The sequence below is a fragment of the Oncorhynchus gorbuscha genome, linkage group LG25 (genome assembly GCF_021184085.1).
Source record: "Oncorhynchus gorbuscha isolate QuinsamMale2020 ecotype Even-year linkage group LG25, OgorEven_v1.0, whole genome shotgun sequence".
Taxonomy (NCBI): domain Eukaryota; kingdom Metazoa; phylum Chordata; class Actinopteri; order Salmoniformes; family Salmonidae; genus Oncorhynchus; species Oncorhynchus gorbuscha.
The window spans coordinates 28,603,176-28,614,659 of NC_060197.1; the positions used below are offsets into that span (position 1 = coordinate 28,603,176).

An 11,484-nucleotide genomic window follows, 5' to 3' on the forward strand; every position below is an offset into this window, starting at 1 on the left:
TGTGTTCCGTTCCTGTCCTGTCGGTTCCTTGTCTAGAATTCACCGTGCTGTGTTTGTGTATCGCCCTGTCGTGTCGTGTTTTCCTCAGATGCTGCGTGGTGAGCAGGTGTCTGAGTCTGTCTGGTTCAAGTGCCTTCCCGAGGCAACCTGCTGTTCACCTGCTGTTCAAGATCGAGTCTCCAGTTTGTCCTCGTCATTTCGAGTGAAAGTTGTGTTTTTTGTTTGTATTTACTTTACTGGATTAAAGACTGTTTTCGCCAAGTCGCTTTTGGGTCCTCTTTCACCTGCATGACACAGACGGTACCTGTTGTAGTCGTCGTGCCAGGAGGTGTTCTGACAGACGGTACCTGTTGTAGTCGTCGTGCCAGGAGGTGTTCTGACAGACGGTACCTGTTGTAGTCGTCGTGCCAGGAGGTGTTCTAACAGACAGACAGATGGTACCTGTTGTAGTCGTCGTGCCAGGAGGTGTTCTAACAGACGGTACCTGTTGTAGTCATCGTGCCAGGAGGTATTCTGACAGACAGACAGACGGTACCTGTTGTAGTCGTCGTGCCAGGAGGTGTTCTGACAGACAGACAGATGGTACCTGTTGTAGTCGTCGTGCCAGGAGGTGTTCTGACAGACAGGCAGATGGTACCTGTTGTAGTCGTCGTGCCAGGAGGTGATCTGACAGACAGATGGACAGACGGTACCTGTTGTAGTCGTCGTGCCAGGAGGTGTTCTGACAGACGGTAGCTGTTGTAGTCGTCGTGCTAGGAGGTGTTCTGACAGACAGACAGACAGATGGTACCTGTTGTAGTCGTCGTGCAGGGAGGTGTTCTGACAGACGGTACCTGTTGTAGTCATCGTGCCAGGAGGTGTTCTAACAGACAGACAGATGGTACCTGTTGTAGTCATCGTGCCAGGAGGTGTTCTAACAGACAGACAGATGGTACATGTTGTAGTCATCGTGCCAGGAGGTGTTCTAACAGACAGACAGATGGTACCTGTTGTAGTCATCGTGCCAGGAGGTGTTCTGACAGACGGTACCTGTTGTAGTCGTCGTGCCAGGAGGTGTTCTGACAGATGGTACCTGTTGTAGTCATCGTGCCAGGAGGTGTTCTGACAGACGGTACCTGTTGTAGTCGTCGTGCCAGGAGGTGTTCTGATAGACGGTACATGTTGTAGTCGTCGTGCCAGGAGGTGTTCTGACAGACGGACAGACAGACGGTACCTGTTGTAGTCGTCGTGCCAGGAGGTGTTCTGACAGACGGTACCTGTTGTAGTCGTCGTGCCAGGAGGTGTTCTGACAGACAGATGGACAGACGGTACCTGTTGTAGTCGTCGTGCCAGGAGGTGTTCTGACAGACAGACGGACAAACGATATACCTGTTGTAGTCGTCGTGCCAGGAGGTGTTCTGATAGACGGTACCTGTTGTAGTCATCGTGCCAGGAGGTGTTCTGACAGACGGACAGACAGACGGTACCTGTTGTAGTCGTCGTGCCAGGAGGTGTTCTGACAGACGGACAGACAGACGGTACCTGTTGTATTCGTCGTGCCAGGAGGTGTTCTGACAGACAGACGGACAAACGATACCTGTTGTAGTCGTCGTGCCAGGAGGTGTTCTGACAGACAGACGGTCAAACGATACCTGTTGCAGTCGTCGTGCTAGGAGGTGTTCTGACAGACAGACGGACAAACGATACCTGTTGTAGTCGTCGTGCTAGGAGGTGTTCTGACAGACGGACAGACAGACGGTACCTGTTGTAGTCGTCGTGCCAGGAGGTGTTCTGACAGACAGACGGACAAACGATACCTGTTGTAGTCGTGGTGCCAGGAGGTGTTCTGACAGACAGACGGACAAACGATACCTGTTGTAGTCGTCGTGCCAGGAGGTGTTCTGACAGACAGACGGACAAACGATACCTGTTGTAGTCGTCGTGCCAGGAGGTGTTCTGACAGACAGACGGACAAACGATACCTGTTGTAGTCATCGTGCCAGGAGGTGTTCTGACAGACGGTACCTGTTGTAGTCATCGTGCCAGGAGGTATTCTGACAGACAGACGGACAAACGATACCTGTTGTAGTCGTCGTGCCAGGAGGTGTTCTGACAGACAGACGGACAAACGATACCTGTTGTAGTCGTCGTGCCAGGAGGTGTTCTGACAGACAGACGGACAAACGATACCTGTTGTAGTCGTCGTGCCAGGAGGTGTTCTGACAGACAGACGGACAAACGATACCTGTTGTAGTCGTCGTGCCAGGAGGTGTTCTGACAGACAGACGGTCAAACGATACCTGTTGCAGTCGTCGTGCTAGGAGGTGTTCTGACAGACAGACGGACAAACGATACCTGTTGTAGTCGTCGTGCTAGGAGGTGTTCTGACAGACGGACAGACAGACGGTACCTGTTGTAGTCGTCGTGCCAGGAGGTGTTCTGACAGACAGACGGACAAACGATACCTGTTGTAGTCGTCGTGCCAGGAGGTGTTCTGACAGACAGACGGACAAACGATACCTGTTGTAGTCGTCGTGCCAGGAGGTGTTCTGACAGACAGACGGACAAACGATACCTGTTGTAGTCGTCGTGCCAGGAGGTGTTCTGACAGACAGACGGACAAACGATACCTGTTGTAGTCATCGTGCCAGGAGGTATTCTGACAGACAGACGGACAAACGATACCTGTTGTAGTCGTCGTGCCAGGAGGTGTTCTGACAGACAGACGGACAAACGATACCTGTTGTAGTCGTCGTGCCAGGAGGTATTCTGACAGACAGACGGACAAACGATACCTGTTGTAGTCATCGTGCCAGGAGGTATTCGGACAGACAGACGGACAAACGATACCTGTTGTAGTCGTCGTGCCAGGAGGTATTCTGACAGACAGACGGACAAACGATACCTGTTGTAGTCGTCGTGCCAGGAGGTATTCTGACAGACAGACGGACAAACGATACCTGTTGTAGTCGTCGTGCCAGGAGGTGTTCTGACAGACAGACGGACAAACGATACCTGTTGTAGTCATCGTGCCAGGAGGTGTTCTGACAGACAGACGGACAAACGATACCTGTTGTAGTCGTCGTGCCAGGAGGTGTTCTGACAGACAGACGGACAAACGATACCTGTTGTAGTCGTCGTGCCAGGAGGTGTTCTGACAGACAGACGGACAAACGATACCTGTTGTAGTCATCGTGCCAGGAGGTGTTCTGACAGACGGTACCTGTTGTAGTCATCGTGCCAGGAGGTGTTCTGACAGACGGTACCTGTTGTAGTCATCGTGCCAGGAGGTGTTCTAACAGACGGTACCTGTTGTAGTCGTCGTGCCAGGAGGTGTTCTGACAGACGGTACCTGTTGTAGTCATCGTGCCAGGAGGTGTTCTAACAGACGGTACCTGTTGTAGTCGTCGTGCCAGGAGGTGTTCTGACAGACGGTACCTGTTGTAGTCATCGTGCCAGGAGGTGTTCTTTACGTCCAGGATGCCCTTGCGGACGTGTTGGAGGATCAGCAGGCTGCGTCCGAACGTGGACTCCATCTCCAGCAGGCTGCGGGTCACCTCCGCCCCCTGGCGTCCGGCGAAGCAGGGCAGGGGTATCTGCTCGCCCTCCTCCCGCCTGGCAAACTGCTGCTGGCAGTCACACACCTGGGAGGGGAGAGGGTCAGAGGCCGGCGGAGACAGATCACACACGCACCCGCGTTGGAACACACAAACATGCACGTACACACATGCGAGCACACGCACATGGATCAGCAGAATGACAGCACAGTGTGACAGTATCAGCATAGGGAGGGAGGGAGGGAGGGAGGGAGGGAGGGAGGGAGGAGGGGGGAGGGAGGGAGGGAGGGAGGGAGGGAGGGAGGGAGGGAGGGAGGGAGCAGTGCAGTAACACTGTCAGTGTGACAGGGACATGGTAGGAGAAGGACAAATAGAGGAGCGTGATGGTGATGGTGAGACAAAATACAGTGCAACACAGAAAAAGGTGTATTCAAGAGTGTGAGACACGAATGGGGAAGTGATTGTGGAGAATTAAGAAGAGGTGAGATAAAGTTGATGGCAGTGTGTGAATATTTACATTTATTTTAACCTTGCCACGTTGTGTGTGTGTGTTCATTAGTGGTTTCTTTTGTGAGTGTATGTGTTGTTATGACCATGGAGCTCTGACGCATGATTCATGTATGTGTGTGTGTGTGTGTGTGTGTGTGTGTGTGTGTGTGTGTGTGTGTGTGTGTGTGTGTGTGTGTGTGTGTGTGTGTGTGTGTGTGTGTGTGTGTGTGTGTGTGTGTGTGTGTGTGTGTGTGTGTGTGTGTGTGCGTGGGTACCTGGGTGGTGTGCGTGTGCGTGTGTGTGTGTGTGTGTGTGTGTGTGTGTGTGTGTGTGTGTGTGTGTGTGTGTGTGTGTGTGTGTGTGTGTGTGTGTGTGTGTGTGTGTGTGTGTGTGTGTGTGTGTGTGTGTGTGTGAGAGAGAGAGAGAGAGAGAGAGAGAGAGAGAGAGACCTCACCTCCAGCAGGTCTTTGCACCTCTGTATAAAGGCATCGACCAATGCAAAGATGCTGGTCTGGTCCAGGACCCAGCCTTTAGAAGAGTACCTAGAAAGAGAGAGAAAGAGGAGAGAGAGAGAGAGAGAGAGAGAGTGAGAGAGAGAGAGAAAGAGAAGGAGACAGAGAGAGAGCGAGTGGGGGAGAGGGGGAGTGAAACAAAAGGAAAGAAATAGTGAGAGAAAGCCACAGAAAGTTAAGCGGCCTTTCAATCTTTCAAACAGTCCACAAGCTTCACTCACGGCCTCTCTCTCCATCTCCACAGCCGACAGAGAATGACATAAACAAAAGCAATAGAAACAGTGAACTCCGATCCATAGGGGTAAGGGATAAGGCCAGAAATGATCTGTCATTGGCATAATTTCACTCTTCCAAACTTCTGTATGGCAGTGGGGTTGGAAGTGGGATTGCTTTTCACACTTCACTTTTCTCCTGATGGAAAGGTCATCTCTAGCGCAGCTTTTGAAACACAAACATTTAGGGTTTCTGTTATGGAGGGAAAATGGGACCCGGTTCAGGGGGGCGGAGGCCGAGGGAAGCGACTGGGGGGAGTAGAAGTTGCAGAGAGGTACACACTAGAGGTCGACCGATAAATCGGCATGGCCGATGGCCAGGTTCTCATGACAATCGGTAATCGGCATTTTTGGACGCCAATTATGGCCGATTACATTGCAATCCACGAGGAGACTGCGTGGCAGGCTGACTACCTGTTACGCGAGTGCAGCAAGGAGCCAAGGTCTTATAAAAAACAATCAATCTTAACATAATCACTAGTTAACTACACAAGGTTGATAAGAGCGTCTGCTAAATGACTTAAATGTAAATGTAAATATTACTAGTTTAACTAGCTTGTCCTGCGTTGCATATAATCAATGTGATGCCTGTTAATTTATCATCGAATCACAGCCTACTTCGCCAAAATGGTGATGATTTAACACAAGCACATTCGCGAACAAATCACAATCATTGCACCAATTTACCTAACCATAAACATCAATGTCTTTCTTAAAATCAATACACAAGTATATTTTTTAAACCTGCATATTTAGTTAAAAGCAATTCATATTAGCAGGCAATATTAACTAGGTAAATTGTGTCACTTCTCTTGCGTTCAGTGCAAGCAGAGTCAGAGTATATGCAACAGTTTGGGCCGCCTGGCTCGTTGCGAACAGTATGAAGACCAATTCTTCCTAACAAAGACCATAATTAATTTGCAAGAATTTTACAGAATTATGCCATAACATTGAAGGTTGTGCAATGTAACAGAAATATTTAGACTTAGGGATGCCACACGTTCGATTAAATAGGGAACGGCTCCGTATTTCACTGAAAGAATAAACGTTTTGTTTTCGAAATGATAGTTTGTGGATTTGACCATATTAATGACCTAAGGCTAATTTTTCTGTGTGTTTATTATATTATAATTAACTATATGATTTGATATTTGATAGAGCAGTCTGACTGAGCGGTGGTAGGCAGCAGCAGGCTCGTAAGCATTCATTCAAACAGCACTTTCCTGCGTTTGCCAGCAGCTCTTCGTAATGCTTGAAGCACAGCGCTGTTTATGACTTCAAGCCTATCAACTCCTGAGATTAGGCTGGCAATACTATAGTGCCTATAAGAACATCCAATAGTCAAAGGTATATGAAATACAAATGGTATAGAGAGAAATAGTCATATAATTCCTATAATAACTACAACCTAAAACTTCTTACCTGGGAATATTGAAGACTCATGTGTGGAAGGACCACTAGAGGGCAGGCTGGGCTCATGGATAGTAGCCCAACAAAGCATGGGAGACCAGGTAACCAGAGTAAATTAAGCACAGCTGACGGTACTAATGAGATACTCTCCTTCCCCTATAAAAGAGAGAATGGAACCAGCAGAGGGAGGGAAAAACTATCTCTGGAAGATGGCCACCGAGAGAGAGAAGCTGTGCTGAAAGAACCACGAAGATGGTGACAAACCCGTGATTTATGTTTGTTGTAGTTTAAAGATTATCCTATTGTGTTCTTGTTTCATCTGGAGAAGAAGATGTGTTTTTTTCCTTGGAAGATTTTTCATTGATTATGTTAATGTTTTTGTTGACAAAATACCCTCAATAGAGAACCATGTTCAATCAGAAAAACCTACTCCTGACTCGATTATTCCACCTTCCCGCTTTAGAGTGACGCCTAATTACTTGGTACGCTCACATTGGTGGAGGATGCAGGTATTAGGTGGACGAGTGACACAAGGATAAGTGAGTAAATTAATATTCTTCCAGAAGACCCGGAGGAACCATTCAAGAACGATGGATAACGCCCTACTACAACAATTGATCACGGCACAGCAGACAACCATAGAACTCCTGCAACAACAGCTGAGTCGACAAGAAGAACCTAGAGTTAGGCCAAGAGTGGCTGCTCACGCCATCTTACCTCGTCTCTCCAAGGAGGATGATATTGAGGCCTTCCTCATGACCTTCGAAAGGACGGCCACCTTGGAAGAGTGGCCGCCCACAGAATGGGCTAGCGCATTAGCTCCTCTTTTGACCGGGGTGGCTCAGGAAGCCTATTTTGACCTGGATTCCCGCGAAGCTGCGGACTATGGGCGACTAAAAACCGAGATCCTGTCCCGGTACCAGCTGACTGCCAGAGATAGGGCTGTAAAGTTCCATCAATGGACCTATACAGCTGATCAACCCGTCCGTGCCCAGATCTTCGCCTTAATACGACTGACAAAACAGTGGCTAGAACCTGGAAAGGGAGTAGGACATGTGATAGAGACTCTCGTAGTGGACAAGATATTGAGAGAATTACCCAGTGACTTAAAAAGGGTTGTGGGGCAAGCCAACCCGTTGTCAGCCGACGAAATAGCCCAGGCGGTGGAAACATATCGGTCTACAGGGGAGTTGTTAAAAAGTGACAAGGAGGAACGGAAGGAGTCGTCCAATCCCGTACCATGACTCACCCCGGCGTGTCCGCCACCGAAACATCCAAGCCCCCCCCGGAGGTGGGAGAAGTCAGCCACCACACAGCCGGGTCGGTGTTATAAGTGTCAGTCTCCCAACCATTATGCCCCACAATGTCCTAGGAAGGATGAGCCCATGGTCACAGAGTCGTCACTGCCTACCCCCACACATCCCGTTTTGAGGGGGCAGGATCAACACTGTTGGTTAGCAGAGATAGCCCCAGCCTCAGAGATTCCGGTGCGAGTTGAAGGACAAGATGTGGTAGCTATTCTCGACTCGGGAAGTATGGTTACGTTAGTAGAGGAGCGGATGGTGACCTCCGCAACACTGCTACCAGACAAAGTAGCCGTATCCTGTATCCATGGAGACACCCACTATTACCCCACTGTGAATCTGCCTATTCTCACTCCAAAAGGAAGGTGTACAGTCAGGGCAGGGAAAGTGCCCCAGCTGAAGGTGCCATTATTGATCGGGAGAGACTGTCCCCTATATAAGGAGCTTCGGCAGATGACGTTATGCACGGGAAGAAGGGGGACAGGAAAGAAGAGAATCTCCAAGCCCGAGGTAGTAGTACTACAAGGAGACGTAGCCGCGTCCTCGTCCTCTACTGCAGAGGAAGAAATAGCGACCCAACGTTTACGACAGATATTCCAGGAAACCACCGATTAAGACACCTGTGAAGGGTTATACACAACGCAGGAAGGAAGGAGCAACCAGGCACTAAGGGATATATTTGAAGCTCCATCCGAGGAGGGAACCTGGAAGGGATTCTCCTCGGTCTCCCCTGATGGGGATGTGGAACAACCTCCACATCCCTCTACTGAGGTTGACCTGCCCCAGAAATTAAAAGGACAGTTCGGCACCTCGCAGCATAGAGACCCAGACCTAAGGGAGGCCATGAGGAAGGTGAAGGTGATCGACGGGAGGAACGTCGACGGATCAGGTGAGCCCCCTCTTCCTTACTATGCAATCAGGCGGGGTCTCTTATACTGGGTCGTACGACGAAGGGGGGAAAACCAGGAATTACTAATGGTGCCTAGACCATACAGGGATACAGTTCTACAGTTAGCCCATTCCCACGTCCTAGGAGGACACCTGGCACGAGACAAGACTATTGACAGAATCATGCAGAGATTCTATTGGCCCGTGTCACCCGAGATGTGGCCAGGTATTGTAAGACGTGTGATCAATGTCAACGTACAGCCCCAGGGCCACACCTACGTAACCCTTTGATTCCTCTCCCCATCATAGAGACTCCCTTTGAACGCATAGCTATGGACCTCGTAGGACCCCTCCCAAAATCCGCCAGAGGACACGAGTACATCCTAGTGGTTATAGATTATGCTACCAAGTTCCCGGAGGCCATACCCCTGCGTAACATGTCGTCAAAGGGAATTGCCAAGGAATTATTCCTGATGTTCTCTCGTGTTGGCCTTCCCAAGACGATCTTAACCGATCAAGGAACCCCGTTCATGTCCCGGTTGATGAAGGACTTGTGTCGGTTATATCAGGTTCAACAGATACGTACAAGCATATTCCACCCTCAAACAGATGGGTTGTGTGAACGCTTGAACAAAGCAATTAAAAGCATGTTGAGAAGAGTGGTGTCCCGAGACGGGAAAAACTGGGACATGCTTCTCCCACACTTAATGTTTGCCCTGCGAGAAGTACCTCAGGCATCCACTGGATTCTCGCCGTTTGAATTGCTCTATGGCAGACCCTGTCGAGGAATCCTCGACTTAGCCAAGGAGACCTGGGAGACCCAACCATGCCCCTTTCGATCCACAATAGAACACGTTACCCTGATGAGAGACCGCCTGTCAGCAGTGTGGCCCATAGTCAAGGAGCATATGGAGAAGGCCCAAAGGACCCAAGGCCGGGCCTATGATAAATCTGCGACCCCGTGAGTTCACCGTGGGAGAGAAAGTGATGGTGCTTGTGCCCACGGCCGAACATCGCTTGCTGGCGCAGTGGAGGGGGCCCTACGAGGTAATGAAAAGGGTCTCACCGGTCAATTACCTCATCAAGCAACCTGACAGGAGGAAGAAGGTCCAACTCTATCACATAAACCTGCTGAAGATGTACCATGGACGAGAGGAGGAGGTGGCTTTGATGGCCCTGGAGGGCAAAGAAAAAAGAGGCTCTACCACAGGTGCGCCGTGGCCAAACTCTCCTACCGGAGCAGTCAAGACAGCTAGACAAGCTGATTATGAACTTTGGTCGAATATTCTCTCCATTCCCAGGACAAACAGATGTCCTGTTCCACCATATCCACACTGAACCCGGCAAGAAAGTGCATATCCGCCCTTACAGGATTCCTGAGGCTCGCCGAGTCATCGCTAAGAAAGAGGTGAGGGAGATGTTGAGGATGGGCGTGATCGAGCCCTCGACGAGCGAGTGGTCCAGTCCCATAGTCCTGGTCCCCAAAGCCGATGGTAGTATGAGACTCTGCAACGACTTTAGGGGCGTGAATGCCATCTCTACATTCGATGCGTACCCCATGCCCCGAGTGGATGAACTCTTGGAGCGCTTAGGAAAGGCCAAGTTCATCACTACCCTGGATTTGACGAAGGGATATTGGCAAGTGCCGGTGGCTCCGGAGGATCGCCCAAAGACTGCCTTCGCCACCCCAGAGGGGCTTTTCCAGTATGTGAGGATGCCCTTCGGACTGCACGGAGCCGCTGCAACCTTCCAACGCCTCATGGATGCCATTCTACGGCCCCATCAAGAGTATGCAGTGGCGTACATAGACGATGTGGTCATCCACAGCGAGGACTGGGATAGTCACCTCCTGCGATTACGGGCGGTGCTCGTGAGTTTGGAAGCCACAGGGTTGACAGCCAATCCAAATAAATGCTGCCTGGGGTATACCGTGGGGAATGGGAAAATACGCCCGCAGGCAGAAAAGACCAGGGCAATTCGTGACTGGCCTCGACCCCGGACCAAGCGAGACGTTCGGGCCTTCTTAGGGATAACAGGATATTATCGCCGTTTTATCCCGGGATATGCAACCATTGCCAACCCCCTCACAAACCTCATCAGGAAAAACCTGCCAAACCAGGTAGAGTGGAAAGACGAGGCGGAAGAGGCCTTTCAATTGTTAAAAGATGGCCTGTGTTCTGATCCCGTTCTACAGGCTCCGGACTTCTCACAAGAGTTCATTGTGCAGGTCGACGCCTCGGATACAGGGCTCGGGGCCGTACTAGCTCAGGGTGAAGGTGAAGCAGAGAAGCCGATTCTCTTCATTAGTAGGAAACTCAGCGATCGGGAACAGAGGTATGCGACCGTAGAGAAAGAGGCCTTAGCCATCAAGTGGGCCCTCGATTATCTCCGGTACTACCTACTGGGTCGGAGGTTTGCATTAGTTACTGACCATGCGCCCCTCACGTGGATGGCTGGTAAGAGAAACAATAACAACAGAATAGCCAGATGGTTTTTGTCTTTACAGCCGTTCTCTTTCCATGTCATCCACAGGGCCGGATCGAGGAACGGGAATGCAGACGCGCTGTCCCGACGCGACCAAGACGGTGCGTCTGGCGCCCGACCCTCCGGTTCGGTCCTGGGGGGGAAGGTATGTGGAAGGACCACTAGAGGGCAGGCTGGGCTCATGGATAGTAGCCCAACAAAGCATGGGAGACCAGGTAACCAGAGTCAATTAAGCACAGCTGACGGTACTAATGAGATACTCTCCTTCCCCTATAAAAGAGAGAATGGAACCAGCAGAGGGAGGGAAAAACTATCTCTGGAAGATGGCCACCGAGAGAGAGAAGCTGTGCTGAAAGAACCACGAAGATGGTGACAAACCCGTGATTTATGTTTGTTGTAGTTTAAAGATTATCCTATTGTGTTCTTGTTTCATCTGGAGAAGAAGATGTGTTTTTTCCTTGGAAGATTTTTCATTGATTATGTTAATGTTTTTGTTGACAAAATACCCTCAATAGAGAACCATGTTCAATCAGAAAACCTACTCCTGACTCGTTTATTCCACCTTCCCGCTTTAGAGTGACGCCTAATT

General features: G+C 50.2%; 1 protein-coding gene across 2 annotated transcripts in view; it reads right to left on the reverse strand.

The window, feature by feature from the left end:
* dnah2 (dynein, axonemal, heavy chain 2) overlaps nt 1–11,484 on the reverse strand; it is a 253,765-nt gene that overhangs the window by 198,787 nt on the left and 43,494 nt on the right. For both annotated transcript variants that reach the window (XM_046327988.1, XM_046327989.1), the window contains exons 10-11: nt 4,480–4,567; nt 3,418–3,623 (exon numbers count right to left, since the gene is read on the reverse strand). In XM_046327988.1, coding sequence (XP_046183944.1) covers nt 3,418–3,623; nt 4,480–4,567 — 294 coding nt within the window. The remainder of the gene's footprint in view (nt 1–3,417; nt 3,624–4,479; nt 4,568–11,484) is intronic.